The sequence below is a fragment of the Mobula hypostoma genome, chromosome X1, assembly GCF_963921235.1.
Source record: "Mobula hypostoma chromosome X1, sMobHyp1.1, whole genome shotgun sequence".
NCBI classification, from domain to species: Eukaryota; Metazoa; Chordata; class Chondrichthyes; order Myliobatiformes; family Myliobatidae; genus Mobula; species Mobula hypostoma.
The window spans coordinates 24,670,851-24,696,654 of NC_086128.1; the positions used below are offsets into that span (position 1 = coordinate 24,670,851).

Here is a 25,804-nt window from a genome sequence, read left to right on the forward strand (position 1 = left end):
TGTCCACTGGGTGCTCTCGTTTCTTCCCACATTGCAAAGATGTAAGGTACACTTTCTCTATAGCTGCTACACTTTATTCTTCATTGTCATTGTTTTATCTTGTTCTTATCTCAATGCAGTGTAATGATTTGATCTGTATGAACAGTATGCAAAACTAGCTTTTCACTGTACCTTGATACATGCAGCAATAATAAGTCAATTTAGCTAGACCAATACTTTTAAAGATATTGCTGTTGTCCATTATTGGCAGCCAAAGCTGTGATCTCAGGAATTCCATTCCTTGATTTCCCAGTCTTTCTGAGATCTTTTTCAACCCTTCCTATTTGACTTGAACCTAATATCACCTGCTGGTTCCTGGTTTTTCTTGCGTGGCTCTGTGTCAAATTTTATTGAATACTACTGTGAAGCACTCTGGGATCTTTTACGCATTTGAAAGGTGCTATAGAAATACTAATTCTTTGGTTGCCATGGTACCACTGGCTGTGGCTCTGGAATCATAGCTGGAGTGGTGAAAAGTGACTGCGGCAACAGGCTTGTAACCAGCTTTTGCAACAGGGTAAAAGTATTTTCTCTCGTGCTCAGTGGTATACACGCAGAAAGAACTTCACAACACTACTGAGGGATGACTGTTTTGCACCTCCACAGCTAATCCGTGCTAAGACTAGTATCATGGAGCCCAACCATCATCATCAGTGACCTTTCTTCCATCATGGGCTCGGAAGTGATGATTCCATCCTGTTCAGTTCTTTTCACAGCTCAGTAAATGAAACACCCCTGTCTGTCAGCAGCAAGATTCAGATGATGTTCAGATACTGGCTGATATGTGGCTTGTAACATTGCACCTCCATCCAAACGTCAAATCACCTGCCCTTTGCACTCAAGGGTACTATCATTGTCAAGTGCCTTCGTTCCATCTACTACAAAAGGTGGGCCTTCCCGGTGGCCACTTATTTTAATCCTACTTCCTATTCTCATTCTGACATGTCAGCCTGTGGCCTTCTCTACTGCCGCAATGTGGCCACTGTCGGGTTGGAGGAGCAACACCTCATGTTCCGTCTGGGTAGCCTCCAACCTAATGGTAGGAACATCGATTTCTCTAACTTCTAGTGATTTTTTTTTCCCTCCATCCGCTTCTCTCTTTTTCAATTCTCCATTCTGGTGCCCCTCTTCCTTCCCTTTCTCCCATGGCTCACTCTCCTCTCTTACCAGATTCCTTCTCCTTCAGTGCTTTATCTCCTCCAACTATTACTCCCAGCTTCTCACTTAATCCCCCTTTCTCCCCCCCCCACCTGTTTTCACCCATCACCTGCCAGCTTGTACTCCTTCCTTCTTATTCTGGCTTCTTCCCCCTTCCTTTCCAGTCCTGAGGAAGGGCCTCAGCCCGAAATGGCAACTATTGATTTCGCTCCATAGATGCTGCCTGACCTGAGCTCCCCCGCCTTTTGTGTGTTGCTCTGGATTTCCAGCATCTGCAGGATCTCCTGTGTTTATTGCATTGTTATCACAAGGTCACACCATCAAGTCACTCAGTTCAAGCCAGCCACCAACTACCCATCAACAGTAAACAACGTCACTGAGTGCAGGAGAGCTTCCTGGTACCTTTCGCAGGGGTGTTCACGGACAGAATTGGACACTGCCGCATGCTGGCAAATGTTTTGTCATCGGCAGTGGAAGGCAGGGTGGCCAGTGGTGGAATGATGTAAACCAAGAGTAAACACAGGGCCAATCCTTGGAGGAAGACAGTAAGCTCAGGCTTGTCAGTTGCAGAACAGAGTAGGGATCACATGGACCAAGCTCCAATGGATGAGTATCTGGAAAATGCAAAAATGGACTTGAGGTTGGACTTGAAGTCCAGAGGTGATTGGGGGGGGGGTGGTGAGGGTCAGGATGTGAAGGTCACTGGGTAAGGTTTCTGCTTGTGCAGTGTAGGGCACCTGTGTGGAACATGTGTAATCACAGGCCGTTCAGCCCAAATGTTCTGTGCTATACTATGCTTCAGAGCCAATGAAATTTCTTCTGAAGTATCGACACATTGGGCACAGGGTTGCCTCCTTGTGCACAGCAAGCCCACACAAACGACATCGTGATAGCCAGACAGTCTGTTTAGGTGGAGAGACAGAGTGGTCCAGAGATGGGGGCGGAGTGTGTGGGGTGACAAATACTCCTACCCTCCATTCCTCTCTCTCCTCCCCCCCCCCCCCGCCGCGTCTCGCATAGTGAACGTGTGGATTTTAGTTTTTGCATGCACTCCCATTTCAGAGCTAGCTTTGTCTTTGCAGGCAAACCAGGGATTGCCCATCGTGACCTGAAGTCCAAAAACATCCTGGTGAAGAAGAATGGCATGTGTGCGATAGCAGACCTGGGCCTGGCTGTCAGGCATGACTCGCTGACCGACACCATTGACATTGCCCCCAATCAGCGAGTGGGCACAAAACGGTAACTAATTCCCTATCGTTTTCACTTCCTCCTCCCCGTTCACCATAAGAAGTTTCAGTACTTGATTTAAATGGGCGGGGGGGGGGGGGAATAATTCTCTTTATTGGTGTCATAAAGCAGGTTTCTGTAGCAAAGTACATACATTCACAGGTTGAACACCAGTTGTGGCTGGCATGACAAGTCATGCCATGTGGTTTGTGTGCCAGCTTGGTGGACAGTAAAGCCAAAATTGTGGTAGTTCGGGTGGCAGAAATTCCCCCTCACTGAAATTGCGAATCCCTACCAAAAGATATGATCACAGAATAGGTATTTGCTCTTGTGGAATTTATGTGAGCACAAAATACCCAGCTTAGATATGTGCCCACAAAACACCCAAACTCAGAGTGGTGAGAGTGTGGAGTGAGCTGCCAGTGGAAGTTAGGGTTAGTTCGGAGGTGAGAGGGCTATAGAGGGCTGTGGTCCAGGTACAGGTTGATGGGACTAGGCAGAATAATAGTTCAGCACAATGGGCAGAAGGGCTTGTTTCTCCATGACTCTAAATAAATACAAACTGCCAAGGAAACAACGGTTTTTGTCAAGAGTTGAACAAAATTGTGATGCAGATGGTTCTCATAGAGCACAAACTCGTTAGTGTGATAAAATGCCAATGTTGTTACATTGTCCTCTATAATTTTTGTGGGAAGGGGCTGGTAAAATCCTTATCACTCAACTTCCAATGCCTTGTGTCTGTGAAAGGTCAGCGGATGGCAAAAGAGAAGTCCCGTCACATCGTAAATTCCCGAGATGAAGTTTGCTTGGTTGGGCCCATGTCTGAGAAACTCCAGCCCTGTGTAAAGGCATGGCAGTTACTAATGTACTTATCTGCAACGGCTTCTGAGTGAGTTCAGCCTCGTCAGGTGATTCTATCCTGACTTTTGGGTGTGGGAGTTTATTCTGGCTGAATTGCTTTGGAATAGGTGTAGCCCTTTTCCACTTCTCTGTGGAAAAAGAAAAATGGAGGATTAAGTCTGAATGAGGTCTTTAAATAATGAAACAAGGGGAATGTAGAGACAATGATCCTGCTTTTGAGGGAGTCCACAACCAGAAGCAGTTAACAGTTGGCTATTGTGGAGAATGTGATCCGTCATCCAGGCTTGTTTAGCTGCACGCCGCCTTTTGGGGAGACATTCTTCAGCTGCCATTTGCATACAGTCCTTCAGGTTTGACCACAAGAAGGACACATCTAAGTACAAGGAATTGGACCAACAAATAAGAGCAGAACGTGCAAAAGCTGGAGAACAATGGTTTATCCAACGGTGTGAAAAGATAGAGACCATGGACATGTTGCATCATTCAAGGGATATGCATAGGGAGATTGCAGAGATGACCAACAGGAACAAGAAACAATCAAGGACGGGCATTATTCAAGACAAGGACGGGAACATACTCATAGAATGACAAGGTGGAAAGTAGATGGATGGAATACATTAGGGAATTGTGCTATGATGCTAGAAATGATTAAGTGAGTGAGAAGAACACAGAAGGTTTGGAAATTTTGGTAGCGGAAGTAAGAGCAGCCATTGGAAAGTTTTAAAAACTGGTAAAGCTTGTGGTGTAGATGGTATTACAGCCGAAATGTTGAAATGCCTTGGCGACTCGGAGGTTGAGGAGATCACGAGGCTTTGCAATACAATCTACTCAACAGGGAAGTGGCCAGCAGTTTTTGTGGTGTCAGAGTTTGTCATGATCCTAAAGAAAAGAGCGAGCACACAATGCTTAGACTTTAGAACTATAAGTCTTATAAGTCATGCCTCCAAGATCTTGTTATTAATACTTCTAAGCAGAATAAAAAGGACAGTTCTTAATGAAATTAATGAGTGCCAGAGCGGATTTATACCAGGTAAGGGTACCCGTGAAGGGATTTTTTCAATTTGCGAATGATTGTGGAACGAGGTCTAGAAAAAAAAGACATTTACATGTGCTTCCTGGGTTACGAAAAAGCTTTTGACCGAGTCCATCACGAACAGCTGGTCAATTGCCTGAACTCACTGGGGCTGGATGGGAAAGATGTTCGACTGATTGCGAGTCTGTACTGGCATCAGAAGGCAGTAATAAGAACTAGTGGTGGGAATTCACCGGAAGTTGAGATCCAAAAAGGGGTTCGCCAGGGCTGCGTTATCTCCCCTTTATTATTTAACATTTACTCAGAGGTAATCTTCAGGGTGTTGAACGATGAAGCTGGTATCCAAATTGGTGGAGTGACGGTGAATAACTTGAGGTATGCAGATGATTCAGTGTTGTTAGCCGAGACTGAGGACGAGTTACTCAGAATAGTAGATAAGATGAATGCTGAAGGATAACGATTTGGAATGAAAATAAACGCTGCAAAGACGAAGATGATGGTAGTATCACGGAAGAAAGAAGTCCCCAAAATCAATATCAAAATTAACGGCGTAGGCATAGAGCAAGTCAAGAAGTTTGTGTACTTGGGACAGATGGTCACAGAGGATGGGAAATGTGATACAGAAATTAGACGAAGAATTGAGATTGCAAGATCAACGTTTTGGAGCCTGAGTGACATGCTGTGTGGCAAGAGGTTGGACTTTGGGCTGTGTTGTAGAATTTGGAAATGCTACGTCTGGAGCAGTCTGTTGTATGGAGTCAAATCGTGGACCTTATGCAAGGAAGCGGAACGACGACTGGAGGCATTTGAAATGTGGTGTTTAAGGAGAATGCAGAAAATTAGATGGGTGGTGTAGGTCAGTAACATGGAAGTGTTGAAGAGAGTGAGGAGAGAAAAGGAGTTGCTGAAGAATGTGCAGAAAAGGAAGCTGGAATATGCTGGACACTTGTTAAGAGGTGGTGGGCTGCAGAAATTGTTATTGGGTGGAATGATAGAAGGAAAGAGGGAACGAGGAAGGCAGCAAACCACTTGGTACGATAATGTGAGGCAATGGACTGGGTTGGGTTATGCTGAGGCCAGAAAAAGAGCGCAAGGTCGAAGAAGATGGAGGTGCATAGCCGCCAACCACGGATTCAGGACGGCACCCACTGACTGACTGACTATTGTGGAGAATTCTGGACCAACCTTTTTCTAGTCGGAATATTTAGCAGTGTTTTTTGCATACTGCAACAGAGAGGGATCAAATTTGGCCCATCTGATGGGATTGATGATGAGGGGCATTGATCATGTGGATAGTCAGAGGCTTTTTCCCAGGGCTGAAATGGTTAGCACGAGAGGGCACAGTTTTAAGGTGCTTGGCAGTAGGTACAGAGGAGATGTCAGGGGTAAGTTTTTTTTACACAGAGAGTGGTGAGTGTATGGAATGGGCTGCCGGTGATGGTAGTGGAGGTGGATACGATAGGGTCTTTTAAGAGACTCCTGGACAGGTACATGGAGCTCAGAAAAATAGAGGGCTATGGGCATCCCTGGGTAATTTCTCAGGGAAGGACATGTTCGGCACAGCTTTGCAGGCCGAAGGGCCTGTATTGTGCTGTAGGTTTTCTTTGTTTCTAACTGTATCCATGCTAGCTCCCAACAGCACAGAAGCCGACCCTTCAGCCCAAATGGTCTGATCATATCGGTCCCATTTCCCTCTCTTCCTTTCCCTAAACCTCTCCCCTCTCTCATGTCCATCAACCTCCCCTTTTGATTCTCTCTTTGCCATTGGGGACGATCTGCAATGGCCAATTTAACCCACCCAGATGTGCGTATTTGGGATGGGGGAGGAAATGGGAACACCCAGGGGCAGGGTAACCTCGCAAAGTCATGGCAAATATACAAACTCCACACAGACAGCGCCCAAGGTCGGGATCGAACCTGGGTCTCGGGAGTGTGAGGTTGAGCAGGCAGATGATCTTTATGGAGACACAAAAGAGACTGCAGATGCTGGAAAATTGGGAGCAGCGCACAAAATGCTGGAGGCTTCTGCCCTCTTTCCACTCCTGATGAAGGATGTCGACTGTTCATTTTCCTCCATAGATGCTGCCTGACCTGCTGAGTTCCTCCAGCGTTGCGTGTGTGTTGCTCTTTGTTTTGTGATTCTGCCTTTCAACTAACCTGTGTTTTCTCTTTTGAAGGTACATGGCTCCTGAAGTACTGGATGAGACAATCAATATGCAACATTTTGATTCCTTCAAATGTGCTGACATTTACGCCCTGGGGCTGGTGTATTGGGAGATTGCCCGGAGGTGCTCTGCTGGAGGTACTTCACTGCAAGCTGTCGCGCCCCCTCCCCCTGCCCTTCTCTCCCTTCCCCTCCTCGTCTTCTGATTTGGCAGATTGTAGGCCTGCTTGCCAGGCCGTCAGCACCAGGAGTTTGGTGCACAGCGCTCTAGGCCGCAGTACTCCATTGTCAGATTTGTGCAGCAGAAATCAGTGGTTGAAGCTTACTCCACATTTGAGCTCATTCAGCCCCTTCAATCTTTTCGGCCGTTTAGTCAGATTATATCTGATCTCTATCTAGACTCCCAGCTTCCTGCCTTTTGGTTTTATACTCTTCAGCCCCTGGTCTAACAAAGAGCTCCCAAAGCGTTTGGCAAGAGGTGCCTATTTTTCAGAAAGCCTGGTTCTGGTATTGCATTGACGCTGTCCCGAATTATGTTTTGACTCAGACCTGGGTCCGTGGCTGTGACTGCAATTATCCTGTTTCATTATGGGTAACCCTTGTGGTGTTCCAGTCGGGTCTTTGCCTTGCAATGGGGAGGATAGGAATGGTGCTGCTGACCTTGAAGCTTACCCCTATTACTTGGCATTAACGTTGGCAACCTTCAGGATTGGCCTTGACCCTAGAGCAGGGATTCCCAGCCTGGGGTCTATGAGGGCCTTGCTTAATGGCATTGGTCCATGGTGTAAAGGTCGGGAACCCTTTGCCCTCGAGGAACTTGGGCAGTTGTTCAAAGACCAAATGGTCGTCCAAGTTGATCAACCAAGGACCAGGGGAGAAATGGTCTTTAGTTTCACCTTGTTCTAGGAAGGGCGTCATTTAAGCTGGAAAGAGTGCAGAGAGGAATTATGAGGATGTTGCCAGGACCTGAGGGGCTGGGCCATGGGGAGAGGCTGGGCGGGCAAGGACTGAAGATGACCTTGCAGAGGTGTATAACATCACAAGGGGCATAAATAGGGTGAATGCACAGTCTTTTTCAAAGCTTTATTTGTCATGTGTGTGTCGAAGTGTACATTGAACTGCATTAATTGCATCAAATCAAGTCTGAGGATTTTACTGGGCAAGTGTCACCAAACTTCTGGCGTCAACCTAATATGCACACAATTCACTAACCCTAACTGTACATCTTTGGACTGTGGTGGGAGTGGGTGGGGAACTGAAGCACCTGAGAGAAACACTGTCACAGGGAGAACGTACAAACTCCTTTCAGACAGCAGCCAGGATCAAACCCCAATCTTACCGCTGGCGCTGTAAACCAATTACACTAACTGCTACACAGCCAGGGTTGGGAAATCAGCGTTGGATTCTAGAATCTACAGCTTTTGCCTTATCAAGTTAACTTTTTGAATCCAGGGGCCCACGAGGATTACCAGCTGCCATACTTTGACCTTGTGCCCTCTGACCCCTCCATTGAGGAAATGAGGAAGGTTGTCTGTGAACAGAACCGAAGGCCAAGCATCCCTAACATTTGGCACAGCGGTGAGGTAAGCATGCTAGGAGGGATTCCATTCTCTGGGAAGTCCTTGGAATCCTAAACACCTTGGTTCTTGGAAAGGCATATGTAGCTGTTCATTAATGTAACCCAAGAGGCCATTTTGACAGCCAAGGCATCTCACAACAATGAGCTCTTTTCCATTCCTGAGAACAGCCCTTAATAATATAGCAATGAGATTAATACGCACAAGACTCTTATCTGCGGTGGAATTGGAGGGAAGGGTTGCTCTTCAAAAGCAGGCAATCTGCCATGACCTTCTCCACAGCACTTATTGGGGATGGAGTCTATCAAGTGAGATGTACAGTACAGATCACATTCTCTCCTTTCCTCGTCACTCCCACTACCCCCCCCCATCCCACAACTATGATTTCCCTGCCATCAATCAATTAGTTTGTGGGATCTTTGTGTGGCAGTTCTCTTGTGCAGTCTCTAAGTGGGCTAACTGAGGTGGGATGTAGATGTTTACCGTGTCTGTGAGCTCCTGGGAAAGGCCAAGGGGAGGGGGCAATGGGGCACCCTGTTGGCATGCGTAATTGGAAGCTGGTATTTGCATGCGATGACGTCTCTTCCCTTTATCTACCCATCTCTGAAACCAGGCGTTACGAGTCATGACCAGGATCATGCGGGAATGCTGGTATGCCAACGGAGCAGCCAGGCTGACTGCTCTCCGCATCAAGAAAGCATTGTCACAGCTAAGCATCCAAGAAGATGTGAAAATGTAAGGATGGGGTGTGGGAAGCAGGGAAACATGGCACTGGAATTAAACCAACACCATCCTCCACCTGGCAAAACGGCTGCAGAGCAATGTCTACCTCACAACTTAGAGCCGATCTGCTGAAGTGTTGACTGGAAGCATATCCTGTTTTCTTAAGGGAGAAGGGGGTGAGAATGAGGTGCAAACTAACACTACACTGAGTATTAGAAACTTGTTGTATATCAAATTTAGTACGAAATTGGTGGTATTCAAAATGAGGGACAAGTACTCCCTAGTGCAGGGGGAATGTAGAACTGCTCGTGACTAAAAATTGGCATCTGCATGTTTGATTCTGAGCGAATCCTGCAAATAGTTGGCTTGTTTTGAAATTGCAACTTGCCCTTTTAAGCAGTGGGTGCCCCTGAGTTCTGTTTTTAAATTTTACTTTAGTCATTTTTTAAAAATGAATTTTAAGGTTCATGTAAGAAATGGAGAAGATTACTTCCTCGTTTTTTTTAACTGTGTATATAAAACCAAGTCGAGTTGCCAGGTAGGAGAGAAAGGAGAAGCAGTTATTGAAACTGAGCCTCTTGTGTTGCTTATTTTAATTGGTTTTCAGGTGGTTGTATAATACAGGTTGACTTTGTACCAAGAACAATCTTTAATCTTTGGTGCAGCAGGGAGGACTGATCTGGCAGTGTTGATGATACATGGAGTCAATGCATCCAGGTTTTTTTGTTGTTGTTAGATTAACTGGGATTGGCTGTGTGACTGTCCAGGCTGAAGATAAGAATCTGATGCCATTGCGCAAACAGGGCTTCTGGGGTGGAGCAGAGTTGACCTTTTCATATCCTGCTTTTGAAAATTTTTACAAAATTGCAGGATTAGCTCCCTTCACATTCAAAAAAAGATCTCTGCACTGTCGTCAATGTGGTTCAAAGTAACATTTGGCACCATTAAGTGTAGGTGCTGAGCCATCCCAAAGGTTGCCTGGCCATACTGTGCCAATTTACGAAGGGGATCAGTTTGAAGTCATGGATGGGGTAGAGCTGCTGTCTCAATCTCAATGTAGACCTCTGCTGCTCTCTGCGTGGAGTTCGCATGTTCCTGGTGTGTGTGTGTGTTTCCCCCACATTGCAAAGGCACGCAGGTCAGCAGGTTGATTGGCCAGTGTAAATTGCCCCTAGTGTGTGGAGGGTGGGGTTTTGCTGGGAATGTTGAGGTGAATAAAATGGGATTGGTGTAAATGGTTGCTTGATGGTCAGCATGGACTCAATGGGCTGAAGGGCCTGCCTCTGTGTTGTATGACTCTGACAGAGCTATTAGCTTGTATGACTAAACTGAAATTAAGCTAATACCTCAGGCAGATAGTCATACAACACAGAAACAGGCCTTTGGCCCACTGAATTCTCACCAACTATAAAGTACCCATTTACTCAATGTATTAGTACCAAAATGCTTCATAGATGAACAGCAGCTCCTGGGCAGATGTTAGAGACTGAATGATTTAAAGAGAAAGTTGGGACATTTATTTCTCTCTGAGTTTCCCATATCGAGCAAGAGATGCTGTTGAAAGCGTTTCTGTGACACTACTGACGATCTGGCTGTTGGCATAAAGGTTCTTGCACTAAGGAAGCCACCAGTGTGGAGCTGTTGGTGGGTCAGGGCCTGAGCCACAGTCCTCAAATGGTGGGGTGGGTTGCTACTGACTCCCAAGTGGCAAGATGCTGCTGTATGTCCCCGAGTCCCCGCAGTGGAACTGGTCTGTTCGTGTTGCACCAGAGGGCATGTGGGGGCATCTCATGGAAACAGGGCAAAATAAAGGGTTTTCTCTCCCCTCTTGCCCACATTGAGCGATGGAAGGTGAAGGTATTGAAGGTTTGCCAATTACTTGTAGATAAGGCCCGTCAGCTTGCTTGGGGCCCTGGTTCGAGAGTAAGCACTCCACCACCTAAGCCCTCTTGTGTTCCATCGGCTCTCCAGATATGTGCCCAAGGAGGTAGATTCCCCCTTCTCCAGGACTTCTGTGCTTGAGTCTCCAGAAATGAGGTTTAGATCTTGGTTTCTCTTCTCTGGGGCCCCCCCCCCCCCCCAGAGCTGCAATCTAGCTTTTTTTTATTTGTTGCGTAACTGACCCAACAACTTTTTAAAAAATTTGTTTTATGGTTTTAACTGGCTGCTCTTAATATGCAAAATCTGGAGGTGGGGGTGAGATTGCGGGAAGATGCTGGTTAAAATGTGACGTGGCAATTTCGCAACTCCAGCATGTGTGGTGGAGGAGGAGGAGGAAGTGGCAAACAGGTTTTTTTTCTCTCCCCCTCTGCTTGCGACTCCGAGCTTTTTTATTGTCGTCTTGTTTGTGCACCCTTTTGGGCTCGCTCCAAATGTGAAGTATGACTGACAAATAAAGTGTGAGGCTTGGCTGTGCTGTTAGCTTCAGGCAACTTGCCAGTGACACCCATGGGAGGCAGTCAGTGTAGCACACACTCCTGGCACCAGAGGGTGCTGTTTGATGGACTTGGGACACTGAGTTGCCTCCGCTTCAAACCCCCTCCCCGAGCTGAATTTTGCTATTTGGAACAAACTGATTTTAATCGTGTTTCTCTTCCTCCCCGTTGTCTCTGCCTTCTGACACATGGTAACCTTAGCAACAGCTTTCCCAGCCCTCTCCTTAACACTTGTTCAAATGCCAGCACTTTGCTCCACGGGGCAGGATAAAGAGACTGAGCCAAGATGATGTCTCCTGCAAAGGTGACAACACAATCTCATTGTTTATTCTTTGTTTCCTCTGGCACTACATCTTTGACAAACACTGGCTCAAACATGCAACATTTTGATCCACAACACACTGACTGAGCTGCACCTAGTCTTTTTTTTTGCTTTCTTATTTCTATCAATCACTTGGGCTTGAAGAGGCTGTCCATCTCGGAGACACTACAGAATTAAGGCTGTGGTCAGGCAATCTTTTGGTTTTGGTAAGAGGGTATGACTTCTGATCAAATCAGCTTTTGTGTAAATTTGGGTCTTGACTTTAAAATGTGAGGGTCTTGTGTCCATGTCAAGTCCCTCTTGCAACTCTCTCACCAGGGCTTTGTTAGGGGAGGAAGGTCTCCAGTTAAATAAAATTACCTGGCAAACAGCGATGGGTGTAAACATGGTGGGATGTGTTTTAACAATCCGCCCCCCCCAAAAAAAACTGTTATAGCCAATCAAGCAGCGTTGATTACATGCCTCCTCTTTGGTTTACACGCACACACAGCAATTTTGCCACCTCAGTAGCTTTTAAGCTCTTTTGCAGATGGTACAAAGACTCCCTGCTGAACCTGGCCTGGCACTGAATACCTACTTGGAATGAAACGGGATGCCAAAATAGATTGGCATGTACTGCAAGTGGGAATCTCTTTTATTGTACTCGAACTACTGATTTCCTGACCCATCCCCAATCCCTATTTTTAAAAAAAAATTACCTCACGGTATGCAAATAGAAATTGTTACAATTGTAAATACTTTTGTTTTGATGTGAATCTTGATATTCTCGAGCTTGTATTTTGAATTTGACTTGCTAGGTATGTTTGTAACTAACTGCTGTTGTATAAACAAATGGCTTCATCTCTGGATATTTTTTTGTATGGGGCCTCTGTGCTGTTGTGGCTGGTGACGGTATTTGTAAATCTGTTTCTACACGCTGCTAATACAATTTCAAATGCTGCAGTCTCAAACAAGGATCCACTGTGCAAACAACTGGCTGATTTCTTGTTGGGCATGTTCACTGGTGTCCAGGCTACTGGACACTTGCCTTCGGTCCAGTGTTCCTTAATTTCTATAGGAGAGGCTACGGTCATCCTGAAGTACAGCTACACTCCCAGGAATCAATCCCCACATCCCAAACTCTCCCAGTGAGCCCATTCCCTCTGCCCATACACTCCTGAGGAATTGCTTCCACTACCCCATTCGTTTTCCCCCATGCCCTGTACTACCCGGGGGGGGGGGGGCCATACACTCCCTCCACCATTCTGTACATTGCCAGGGGCTCAGTTCATGCACTCCTGAAGAGTTAATGTGTCTCATCGACTCACTTCTACTCCAGGCTATTCAGTCAATCAAGCTGGCTCTGGATTCCATGGGATTCTGGTTGATCCAGTCCTGTCTCATGTCACTCCACCAATCTACACTCCCAGTGATCAATCCCACCATCCCATACACTCCCGGGAGATCATTCCCCTGCCCTGTACCCTCTCAGGAAGCTTGTTTTCCCTCCTGCCTCCCCCCCCCCACCATGTACCCTTCCAGGGGAGCTTGTTTCCTCCCTGCCCCATACCCTCCTGTATACTCTACCCTGTTGCACATTTGTACTCTGCCTCCACTGCCCACCCACCCCTCTGCACATCCGTGCACCCTCTCCATGTCCTCAAAATCCCTTAACATCCAAAGAACCCTATAGGCAGTGGATAACTCTTTGGGGTAGAGACTCCATTTGACTCGTTCCTTCCCACTCCCCAAGACATTTCTCTCCAACCCTTTACCTCAACACCTAAGCTCGACTCAATCCCAGTGATTGGTTTTCCCAGCCCCTCCCTGTTAGTCAATTTTGCCGTGCTCCTGTTGCCCTTTCCATTCCGGAGGGGATCACTTTCCCCAGCTCTTCCTGCAGACTCTCATCCTGCTGCCATCACTTCCACAAGGGGCCAAGTATTTCAGAAGAAAGCCAGCATCCTCTGCAGCCCCTGAGATGGAGGCTTGATCTTTTGATTGGCCACTCCCATTGCTGAAAAGGGTTCAAGTTCACAGCTGTTTATATTAAAAAACAATCTGAGCAGAAAAAAGTCGAGTGCCAATGTGTTCAGAGTGCCCCCTATTAGCTTGTATGTATGTGTGTGCAGTGTTTACACGGCCTCTTCATTGAATTTTTGAAGTGCTATTCATGGGTGAATCCTGGTAGCCTGCCTAAGCTTTTTATGCTTGCAGGGTTGGGGGAACATATCCTATCAAGACTTAACTCTTGTCCCCATGTAATGTGGGACAGTGAAAGAGAACCCAGGTCTCCTCTTTCACACACTGTCTTCCCTAACCCCCTCCCCCCCGCCATGTAGCTTGGTCCACCCGTGTGTCATCCCCTCACCTCAATTGTGGCTGCGATCTGACTTGGAAGGTGTGAGGTTCAATGTGTACTGGGGTAGCCAGTTCTAATTGACCTGGGAGATAAACTAAAGCAGAGGGAGGAGCATTTGGAAAGGTAGTTGCATTTGTATGGAACCTTCCATTACCTCAGTGCAGAAATAGCTGTGAAATGGGATTGCTGTTGTAATGATGTGAAAACAGTGAATTTGCTCTTGGCCACCTACAGTAAGGTGCACAGTCAATGAATTGGCCATGCTGAAGCTTGTGGTGGGTGACAATTGGCCTGAACACTGGGAAGAACTGTCCTGCTCTGAAACAGCCCAATGTGATTAACCACAATGTCCACTTGAAAGGGTAGATGGAGTCCGAGTTTAACTTGCTCTTTGTACGGCCTGGTTTAAGGTCCAAGCCTGTGGTGTGCGGCCTAAGCAGGATTCAAACAATCACAGAATGGTTAAACTCACTCAATTCTACTTACAGGTACCCCTGTTTGACACATGACAGTGGTAAGCAAGACCACCATCTTGCTCTTTACTAGTTGCTGGTAATCTGGTTTGATAGCAGCAACGTGGTCGTCAATGTACCCAACTCAACTAAGGTTTTGGCCCATCCCACTGTGTCTCAGAACTAACTGGTGTATTTTGATTCATGTATTACAATCTTCACAGTTTATGATCAGACTTGCAAAGTGTGTACATATTGGGAGAAATAAAGATGAAATTTTTTGTTTGTTTTTTTTTATTGTTGTTGTTGAGCCGTTTATTGTAAAATCATCACCGAATCATTCTGCGCTGCGTAGGATACAAGAACATAAGGAAATGAAGCAAGAGTATGCCCTTGTGCTTGCTCTCCTATCCAGTAAGGTCACTGTTGGTCTTTTACCTCAACACTAATTTCACTTCCCCTGACACTTAACTGCCCTCTTTCACCACTCTGTGCTGAAGAAATGCTCTCTTGAGACTGACTCATTGGTTGAGATACTGCCAGCCAGGGGAAACATTGTCCCTGCATTTACCCTATCAGAATATTGTACAAGAATGAGAGGAGATCTCAGCCTGGGCCTATGCTCCCTAAAGTTTCCTCACAAACAGCCTGCCTTTGCAGGAATCAATTTGTTGAGCCTTTGCTGCACCCCATTGGTAGACCAGCCAAAATGTCTCACCAGGACCTGATTATAAATAGCACAAGATGTCTGTTCTTGCTATAAAGTGTTACTGCACAGAAACAAGCCCTTTGGCCCAACTCATCCACACCAACAAAGTTGTCTGGCTAGACTTGTCCCATAAGCCAGTGAGCCCGACTTTAGTGGTTAGCAAGATGTCAGAGATAATGTTTCGGAGTACATGATAAAAAGGGCAAAGTCAGCATGGTTTCCTCGAGGAATTCTCTGAGGAAGAAGTTGACAGGATAGAGAAAGGAGAGTCAGTGAATGTTGCGTACTTGAATTTTTTTTCAGATGGTCTTTGACAAGCTGCCACATAGGAGGCTGCTTCACAAGATGAGAGCCCACATTATTACAAGAAAGATGTGAGCTTGGTCAGAAGATTGCCATCTGCCAGTCAGCCAAAGCATGGGTATAAAGGGGGCCTTTTCTGATTGGCTGCTGGTAACTAGTGGTGTTCTACAGGGTCTGCTACTTTTCACATTGTATGTTATTGATCTGGATGAAGCAATTGATGGCCTTGTGGTTGAGTTTGTGGATGATACAAAGATAGGTGAAGGGGCAGGTAATGTTGAGTAAACAGGGTGTCTGCAGAAGAATTTGGAGAGGGTGGGGAGAATGGGCAAAGAAGTGGCAGATGGAATATAGTGCAGGGAAGTGTATGGTCTTGCAGTTTGGTAGAAGGAATAAAGGCATAAACTATTTTCTAAATGAGGAGAAAATTCAAAAATCTGAGGTGCAAAGGGACTTGGGAGTCTTCGTGCACAAGGCCCTGAAGGTTAACTTGCAGGTTGAGTCAGTGGTAAGGAAGGCAAACGCAATGTTAGCATTCATTTTGAGATGACTAGAATATAAGAGCAAGGATATGCTGGAGTTTAGAAGGATTGCCGGGGTGGGGGGTGCGCGTGTAATCTCATTGAAACCTACAGAATATTGAAAGGCCTGTGTCGAGTGGGCTAGGAGAGGATTTTTCCTATAGTGGGAGAATCTGGGACCAGAGGGTGCAATCTCAGATTAGAAGGATGTCCTTTTAGAACAGAGATTAGGTAGAATTTCTTTAGCCAGAGGTTGGTGAATCTGTGGAATTCATTGCAACATACAGCTGTGGAGGCCAACTTGTTGGGTATATTTAAAGTGGATATTGATAGATTCTTGATTTTTTTTTATGTTTTAATAGGGTTCAGGGGGAAAAATAAATCAGCCGTGATTAAATGGCAGAGGAAACTCAATGGGCCAATGGCCTAATCCTGCTATGTTTTTTGAATATAATTGAAATTGCCTTCCTCTAGCAGCTCATTCCATATACCCACCACCTTCTGTGGAAAAAGTTCCCTTTAAAATCTTTCCCTTGTCTCCTTAAATCAGTGCCCTCTAGTTTTAGTCTCCCCTACCCTGCAAAAAGGGCTGTGACTGTCAGGTAATGCCCACCCCACCACTGAGCACATCAACGTGAAATGCAGTTGCAAGAAAGCAGCATCTATCATCGAGGAACTCCACTACCCAGGACATGCTGTCATCAAAAAGAAGGTACAGGAGCCACAGGACCAGGTTCAGGAACAGTTATTAGCCCGCAACCATCAGGCTCTTGAACCAGTGGGGATAACTTCACTCAGCCCATCATTAAACTGTTCCCACAACCTATGGACTCGCGTTCAAGGATTCTTCACCTCATGTTCTCGATATTTATTGCTTATTTATTTATTACTATTACTTCTTGTGTTTGTGTCTTGCACACTGGTTAAACGCCCACAATGGTGCAGTCTTTCATTAGTTTTATTATGGATTTATTGAGTACGCCCTCCAGAAAATAAGTCTCAGGGTTGTCTATGGTGACATACATGTACTTTAATAATAAATTTACTTTGAACTTTAAATCTGTTTTGTACTCTTTCTAGTTTAATGAGTGACCAGAACTGTGCAAACTACTCCATATGTGGCCCTAGCAACATTTCGTACAGCTGTAACATGATGTCTTCATTCCTGTACTTTACATCCAGACCAATGAAGGCAAGCACGTCTGTCACCTTTTTCACCACCCTGTCTACCTGTGTTATTGCTTTCAAGGGGTTATGTACTTGAAATGCTGGATCTCTGTTCTACAACACTTTTACTTTGCAAGTACTGGTTTGTCTTACTAAAATGCAACACATCAGATTTATCTGAGTTAAGTTCCATCTGCCACTCCAGGATCTATTGACCCAATTGATCTAGATTGTGTTGTAAACTTAGTTAACCTTCTTCACTGTCCAACACACCATCAGTTTTCATCTGATCCACAAACTGGGGAAATAACAGGTAGGGTAGACAAAGGAGAGTCAGTGGATGTTGTTTACTTGGATTTTCAGAAAGACTTCTGACAAGGTGCCATATATGAGGCTGCTAAACAAGATAAGAGCCCATGGTGTTACTGGTGTTTCTAGCATGGATAGAGCATTGTCTGACTGGCCGAAGGCAAAGAGTGGGAATGAAGGGAGATTTATCTTGTTGGCTGCCAGTGACTAGTGGTGTTCCACAGGGGTCAATGTTGGGAACGCTTCTTTTCACATTATATGTCAATGATTTGGATGATGAAATTGATGGCTTTGTGGCCAAGTTTGCTGACAGTACAAAGATAGGTGGAGGGGCCGATAGTGTTTAGGAAGCAGGTAGCCTGCAGAAGGATTTAAGACAGAGTAGCAGAATGGGTAAAAAGCAGCAAGTAGCATATAATGCAGGGAAGTGTATGGTCATGCACTTTAGTAAAAGGAGTAAAAACATCGTCTATTTTCTAAATGAGAGATTTCAGAAATCAAAAGTGCAAAGGATTTGGGAGTCTTGTGCAGGATTCCCTAAAGGTTAACTTGTAGGTTGAGTCGGTGGTAAGGAAGGCAAATGCAATATTAGCATTCTTTTTGGGAGGACTAGAATATAAAAGCAAGGATTTGATGCTGAGCTCTATAAGGCACTGGTTGAGCCCTCACTTGGAGTATTGTGAGCAGTTTTGTGCCCCTTAGCTAAGAATGAGGCCCTTTGTTAAGAAGAGTTAACCAATTTCACGACACATGCTGGTGATAATAAACCTGATTCTGAATTCTGGACATTGGAGAGGGTCCAGAGGAGATTTATGAGGTCTATAGTGGAATAGGACCAGAGGGCCTCAGAATATAAGGACGACCCTTATAAAGAGGAATTTCCTTAGCCAGAGGATGATGAATCGGTGGAATTCATTGCTGTGGAGGCCACGCTATTGGGTTTATTTAAGTAAGGGCATCAAAGGTTACAAGGAGTATGGGGTTGAGAGGGATAATAAATCAGCCATGATAGAATGGCCTAATTCTGCTCCTATGATAACCTACTAATCATGTCTGCTACATCCTCATCCAAATCATTAATATGTGAGAAAGCCTCCTGTAGTAGATATACAGTTTGTCATCTTGTCTGCTTGCTGAACCTGTGTAAAGGCCACCCAATACCTAGGAACTTCTAAACTGCCACCGTTTTTAAAAATATCTTCACATTCTTTTTGGAGAATTGGAGCTTATTTTCCACTTTTTAAATGAAATTGGGAATTTTTTTTGTTCCACCTAACTTGCTGATTTCCTCCTGAGTGCCCTCTGAACCCTTCTTCCAGCCCAGGCTGCCAAAATCAGATTTGCTGAAGGCCTTTAATCTCATCACTACAAGACAGTGTCCTGAGCCCCAACCATCTTCAGCTGCTTCATCAGTGACCTTCCTACGAACAGAAGCGAGATGTTTACTGGTGACTGTGGAGTTGTGTCCTCTTTGATGTGATGCCATTCAGACAAGGGCTCATGGGCAGTGGCTGTTGGTTTGAAATGATATCACCATCATAGAGTCTCTCACCATTCACAGCCTGAGCTAGGGATGGACTGGCAGTCACACAAATGCAGTGGCTACAAGAGCAGGTCAGTGCAATCACTCAAGTCGTGTATGATGTTTGCTTCAGGAAGCTGTGGAGGCCAATCTGAGATCCACATATTGTGAGGGGCTTCCTGACCTCCCAATCTCGCCTCCTTCGCCACTTGCTAATCCCCACAGGACTTAATCCAGGATGTTAGAGTGGATTGCTTTAATGGAAATTGCCTGTGTGTGACTTTGTTTAACATACGGAGACCATAAGACAGAGCAGAATTAGGCCATTCAGCCCATCGAGTCTGCTCCGCCATTCCATCATGGCTGATCCCAGATCCCACTCAACCCCATACACCTGTCTTCTCACCAAATCCTCTGATGCCCTGACCGATCAGGAAACAATCAACTTCTGCCTTAAGTATACCCACGGACTTGGTCTCCTCCACAGGTTCTGGAATAGATATTACCCTAAACAGAGTATATTACCCTATATCCATCTGGCTCCTGAACTGGCACAGATAACTTCACTCACCTCAATTCTGAACTGACTCGACAACCTACAAGTCTAGACTCAATTTCAAGGACTTTACAACTCATGTTCTCAGTATTATTTTCCCAAAAAACAGAAGCAGAACCACACACACGTGCACTCAGTTGAGAGAAACAAGGCAGGTTGTCTGTGCTAAACCCAATGTAAGCAGTTCTTTACCAAGAATCTGTCGAGACAAAGATAGTGCTTGCATTTTAGTGTGTCTTACAACTATTTATGTATGCATCCTTTGTTTCTGAATAGAGGTGGCAGTGGGTGTGTTGGGAATCCTTACTCTGGCTAAACTGGGTTGAGAACCAAACAAACTGTCCTGACCTATCAATGAGTGAGTTCTACGTGGGCAAGGAAAAGCAACGTTGCTGATTTGTTACTCAGACATGTTCCTACCCATCCCTTCTGTTCTCCCCTTCTTTCCTCCGGCACTGACTGGAGCTAGGGCTCAAAACAGTTGTCTGTAAATTAGTTTCCCAAAGGAGAATCTGTCCAATTCACGTGGAGGCAGACAGACTTGACCAAGTGAGACACACGTTTCTGCAAGTTCATTGCCTCCCAGCACCAAACAGCAATGAGACAGGCAGAGAATGGGAGGGATATAGACCACGTGCAGGCAGAGGGATTGGTTTAGTTAGGTGTCAGAGAGTCATGGAGTACTACAGCACAGAAACAGGCCCTTCAGACCCTCTAGTCTGTCCCAAACTGTTACTTTGCCTGGTCCCATTGACCTGCACCTGGACCACAGCCCTCCATACTCATCCCATCATGTACTTATCCAAACGTCATTGGTGTAACTTGTTCAATGCAACACTATGAGCTGAAGGGCCTGTTTCTGTGCTATACACTCCCATGTTCTGTGAAATCTGAAGCAGAAAATCCTCTCGCCTCATCCACTTTTTAACAGCCATGGGCCATTAGAGATTAGTCCCGAAAAGAACATAGAACATTACATCATGTACAGGCCCTTCAGCCCACGATGTTGTGCTCACCTTTTGACCTACTCCAAGATCAATCTAACCCTTCCCTCTGACATAGTCCTCCATTTTCTATCATCCATGTGCTTATCTAAAAGTTTCATAAATGTCTCTTCCCACCCCGGTCATTCCCTCTTCTCCCCTCTCCCATTGGGAAGAGACGAAAGCTTGACAATGAACACCACTGGGCTCATGGACAGCTTTTATCCCACTGTTGTACAACTCTTGAACAGACCTCTCAAATGTGAACGATGAAATCTTGATCTCACAATCTACCTCGTTATGGCCCTTGTACTTTGTTCATTAACCAGCACTGCTCTTTCTCTATAACCGTAACACTATATTTTGCACCTATTTTCCTTTTACCATCTCGACGTACTTGTGTACAGAATGACTTGTCTGGAAGACACGTAAGCTACTGGGTTTCACTGGATCTCAGTTCAAGTGACAAGAATAGACCAATGCCAACACCAGAATCTCTGAATGGATAAGACTGGGTGGTGTTATGTGGCCGGGAAGGGGTAGTTACGTGCATACTACTGAAGGTGCATAAGATGATGAGAGGCATTGATCATGTGGATAGTCAGAGGCTTTTACCCCAGGGCTGAAATGGCTAGCACGAGAGGGCACAGTTTTAAGGTGCTTGGAAGTAGGTACAGAGGAGATGTCAGGGGTAAGTTTTTTACGCAGAGAGTGGTGAGTGCGTGGAATGGGCTGCCGGTGATGGTGGTGGAGTTGGATACGATAGGGTCTTTTAAGAGATTCCTGGACAGGTACATGGAGCTTAGAAAAATAGAGAGTAACCCTAGGTAATTTCTCAGATAAGGACATGTTTGGCACAGCTTTGTGGGCCAAAGGGCCTGTATTGTGCTGTAGGTTTTCTATGTTTCTGTCCTAGTTAAGAGCTTGCTCCCTTGCACGTGTGATGTGTTGCGACTGGAGAGACTGCGGTACGGATGGCAGGGGAGATGGGGATGGTGAAATCTGTGCAGAGGTATCACTGTGATGAGTGGGGAAAGGAGGGGCAATTAAGGACAATGGGGGGTGGTGTAGTGAAAGATTATTCGGTTCTGGAAAAGTGAAGCAGGAAAGAGGAAGGGAATTCAGGATACATGGGAATCTAAACCACCTGGGAGAGATTTAACAAAGAAGAGAACAGGATAAGCTGATCGGGAGGGTAAACTCACTAAAGATGAGGTTCTGCTCAGTGTAGAGGCTGTGGAAAGACGGGAGAGCTGGTATCTCATGGGTGAGCGTTAATGCTTCCCATAGATATAGTTGGGGGAATCGAGAAGTCCTGACGGATTTGGCGCCAACAGCTATTGCTACTTTATTTCACAAGGGTGAAGGGTGAAACAGACCAAAATGCACAGTGTAAACACAATAGATTCTGCAGGCACTGGAAATCCAGAGTAACACAAACAAAATTCTGGAGGAACTCAGCAGGTCAGGCAGCATCTATGGAAAGGTATAAAGAATTGACAATTCCACGTTAAGGGTCTCGGCTTGAAATGTCAACTGTTTATTCCTCTCCATAGATGCTGCCCGACATGCTGAGTTCCTCCAGCATTTTGCGTGTGTCACTAAAATGCACAGTTTTACTTTATACTTCACTCAGTCTGGGTACTAGGAAGCAAACATATGGTTGAAGTTTGACAGCTTTTCTTTGCCTGTTCAGCTTGAGTCACTGTGGAGAGTGTGAAATGAACAATTGTGACTGATGATTTCATCAGGAATTACTGGCTGCTCTGGAGAGATTTTGATGGCATGCAAAGGTTTATGAATAAATTAAGTCAAATCAAGTTTATTGTCATCTTACTATATACATGCATACTGTCAAACGAGACAATGTTTCTCCAGATCAGGATGTAAAGCACTGTAGTTCACATAACACACATATAGCACACAATAACTTACGAAAGCAATAAATGAATTATGCATATATAAACAAAGTAAAGTGCATACATTAAATATTGTAGGGTACAATATAAACTATCCTGCGACACTACGAATGCAATGCAGCAGGGAGTTCAGAAGCCTAATGACCTGAGGGAAGAAGCTGTTTCCCATCCTGACCGTTCTTGTCTTTATGCATCGGAGTCTCCTGCCTGATGGTAGAAAGTCAAAGAGGATGCTGGATGGACGGGTGGGATCCTTGATAATACTAAGGGCCCTGTATGCGTAGTGCTCTTGATAAATGACCCTGATGGATGGTAGGGAGACCCCTGTGATTCTCTTGGGTGTTCTCACAGTCCTCTGTAGGGACTTTCAGTCCGATGCTCTGCTGCCCCCAGACCAGAAGGAGATGCAACTTGTCAGGGTGCTCTCAATGGTGCTCCTGTAAAATTCAGTTAAGACTTTGGGGGAGGTGGGGACTCACTTGCTTCAATCTCCTCAGGAAATGGAGGCACTGCTATGCCTTCTTGTTCAGGGAGCTGCTATTAAGGGACCAGGTGAGGTAATCTGTGATGTGAACTCCCAGGAACTTGGTGCACTTAACTCTCTCTATGGAGGAGCCATGTACTCACAGAGGAAAATGGCTCCTCTGCACCTTCCTAAAGTCCACAATCATTTCCTTGGTCTTCCCCATGTTCAGGCTTAGGTTGCTCTTCTCACACCGGTCCACCAGCCGCTCCACTTCCTCTCTGTACTCCGACTCACCATCATTGTTGATGAGGCCAACCACTCTTGCGTCATCTACCAACCTGATGACACAGTTTGAGCTGGATCCTGCGACACAGTCATGCGTCAGCAGTGTGCAAAGCAGTGGGCTAAGCACACAGCCTGGGGGGGGGGTGGGTGCAGTGTTCAGTGTAATGGGACAAGGGACATTGCTGCCCACACAGACTGATTGTGGCCTTTCTGTTAAGAAGTCCAGTATCCAATTGCAGAGGGCAGTGTTGAGACCCAGCAAGGATAGTTTCCCCACCAGATTCTGGGGTATGATGGTGTTGAATGTCGAACTGAAGTCTATAAACAGCAGTCTGGCATATGAGACCACATTTTCCAGGTGGGACAGGACAGAGCAGAGGGCAGAGGTTATTGCATTGTCAATGAATCGATTTGAGCAATCAGTGAACTGGAAAGCATCCAATATAGCCATGAGAAAGGCTTTAATGTGCTCCATGACCAGCTGCTGAAAGCATGTCATAATGGTTGATGCTAAAGCCACCGGACAATAGTCATTTAGGCAGGTTACTGTCACCTTCTTTGGCATTGGAATGATGGTTGCCACCTTGAAAACCGAGAAGACAATGGACTGTTCCAGAGAGATGCTGAATATATTCGTCAGCACCTCAGTTAGCTGGGCTGCACAGTCTTTCAGAACCCGATCTGGTATGTTATCGGGCCCTGGAGCTCTGTGTGGATTGACTCTGGCCAGGGTCTTCCTCACCTCAGCTTCAGCAGACAGAGCTTAGCCATAAAATCACAAATGCCATCGTCTGAAATCTGATGAGGATAAACTACCACCCACATTGCCATAGGAGATGCTTACCATTCCTTATTGATCTGTGTATCAGAAGAGGAATTAAGTTCAAGTTCCCAACAAAAAACACTGCAGTAAAAAGCTTTTGGTCCAAGAACTTGCCTCTTTCAAGAAGTTAATATAGCTTGGAACATGGAGGATGTGCTTAGTTCAAGGCCTAGTGTTCAGGCTCCTGTCATTGGCAAATCCAGGGTCAATACCAAGTTCAAAGGCCAAAGGTCGATTGGAAGTCCTGAAGTCAAAAGCTGATTGCTGAAGCCCTGAGCCCACTGTGAGTCTGCTGGGGAAGATGAAGCCCAGTGTCTGTGTATCTGTGAGTCCACTGGAGGCTGGAGTCCAGAGATGGCCTGTCCTGGGGTTGGAGGACTGTGTGCGTGTGTGGGTGGCAAGAATGGGGCTTGTTTGCTGCTGTTGCTTTGTTGTTTGTTGTGTCGAGCATTGTGGGCATGCGCAGCCCTAGGCGTGTTGGTTGTTAACACAAACAGATTTCACTGTATGTGATTTAAAATATGAATCTGAATCCCCACTCACTCCAACAGCACAGTCATGAGTTTATAGAATGCATACTGTAGAATGGGCACTGCTATATTTTCCAACATGAGAATATGATGCTGAAAGATTTTCCTTCATATATTTGATATGGGTCTCACTGCCAGCATTTATTGCCCATCCATAATTGCCCTTTAGAAGGTGAGGGTGAATCAGCATCTTGAACCATTGTGGTCCTTCTGGTGAAGGTGTTCTCACAGAGCTGTTGGGGAGGGAATTCCAGGACTTAGACCCAGTGAGGATAAAGGAATGGTGATATATTTCCAAGTCATGCTGGTGTGAGGCAGTTACCGCCCTTGTCTTTTTAAAGGAAGGTTTCAGTTTTGGGAGGTGCTGCTGCAGCAGTCGTCTGGGTGACGGTGGTGCAGTTTGCAGGTGGATGGCGTGCCGATTGAGTAGATGAAGTTGAGCTGCTCGGGAGTCATCGGAGCTGCACTCACCCAGGCCAGTGAGGAGTGTTCCAGCACACTCCTGATTTGTGCCTTGCAGATGGTGGAAAGGTCTTGGGATTTCAGGAGGGTGAGTCACTGAAGGGTCCCCAGTCATCTTGCACTCCACGCCACCGGACCCTGAACCCATCTGTCAAATACCATGTGGTGGCTGCCCATGCATCAGCCTCCCTGAGCGCAGAGGGACTTAGGAGTCCTCATGCAAGACTCCCATAAGGTTCATTTACAGGTTGAGTCTGTGGTAAAGAAGCCAAATGTAACGTTGGCATTTATTTCAAGGGGAATAGAATATAAAAACAAGGAGATAATGCTGAGGCACTACAAGAAACTAGTCAGGCTGCTCTTGGAGTATTGTCAACAGTTTTGTGTCCCATATCTCAGAAAGGATGCATTGCCATTGGAGAGAGTCAGAGAAGTTCATGAGGATGATTCCGGGAATGAAGGGGTTAACATGAGGAGTGTTTGGCAGCCTTGGGCCTGAACTCACTGGAATTTAGAATAATGCGTAGGGATCTCATTGAAACCTACTGAATGTTGAAAGGACTAGATAGGGTGGATATGGAGGAAATGTTTCCTATGGTGGGGGTATTCAGAACTAGCAGGCACGGCCTCAGAATTGGGGGGCGACCCTTTAGAAGAGGTAAGGAGGAATTTTTTTTAGCCAAAGAGTAGCAGATCCCTCCACAGTACCTTCCACAGAGTTCGACCGAATCAAGGAATTCTGTTGGAAAATGAGTGGCGTTAGCTCCTTCACTTATGACATTGAAGGAATAGTATTCCTTCATGATTCCAGGGAAGCGTCTAATGCATGTGAAGTTTATTTTTCACATCATTTCATTGAGAGGAACCAAGATAGAATTCCTTGAGAACAGTTCTGCAGGATTATCAAATGTTGGGTA

General features: G+C 45.7%; 1 protein-coding gene across 2 annotated transcripts in view; it reads left to right on the forward strand.

The window, feature by feature from the left end:
- LOC134340463 (activin receptor type-1B-like) overlaps positions 1–16,874 on the forward strand; it is a 72,463-nt gene extending 55,589 nt beyond the window's left edge. For both annotated transcript variants that reach the window (XM_063037757.1, XM_063037758.1), the window contains 4 exons: positions 2,280–2,436; positions 6,496–6,620; positions 7,935–8,065; positions 8,673–16,874. In XM_063037757.1, coding sequence (XP_062893827.1) covers positions 2,280–2,436; positions 6,496–6,620; positions 7,935–8,065; positions 8,673–8,798 — 539 coding nt within the window. In that variant the 3' untranslated portion in view covers positions 8,799–16,874. The remainder of the gene's footprint in view (positions 1–2,279; positions 2,437–6,495; positions 6,621–7,934; positions 8,066–8,672) is intronic.
- Positions 16,875–25,804: the final 8,930 nt, after the last annotated feature.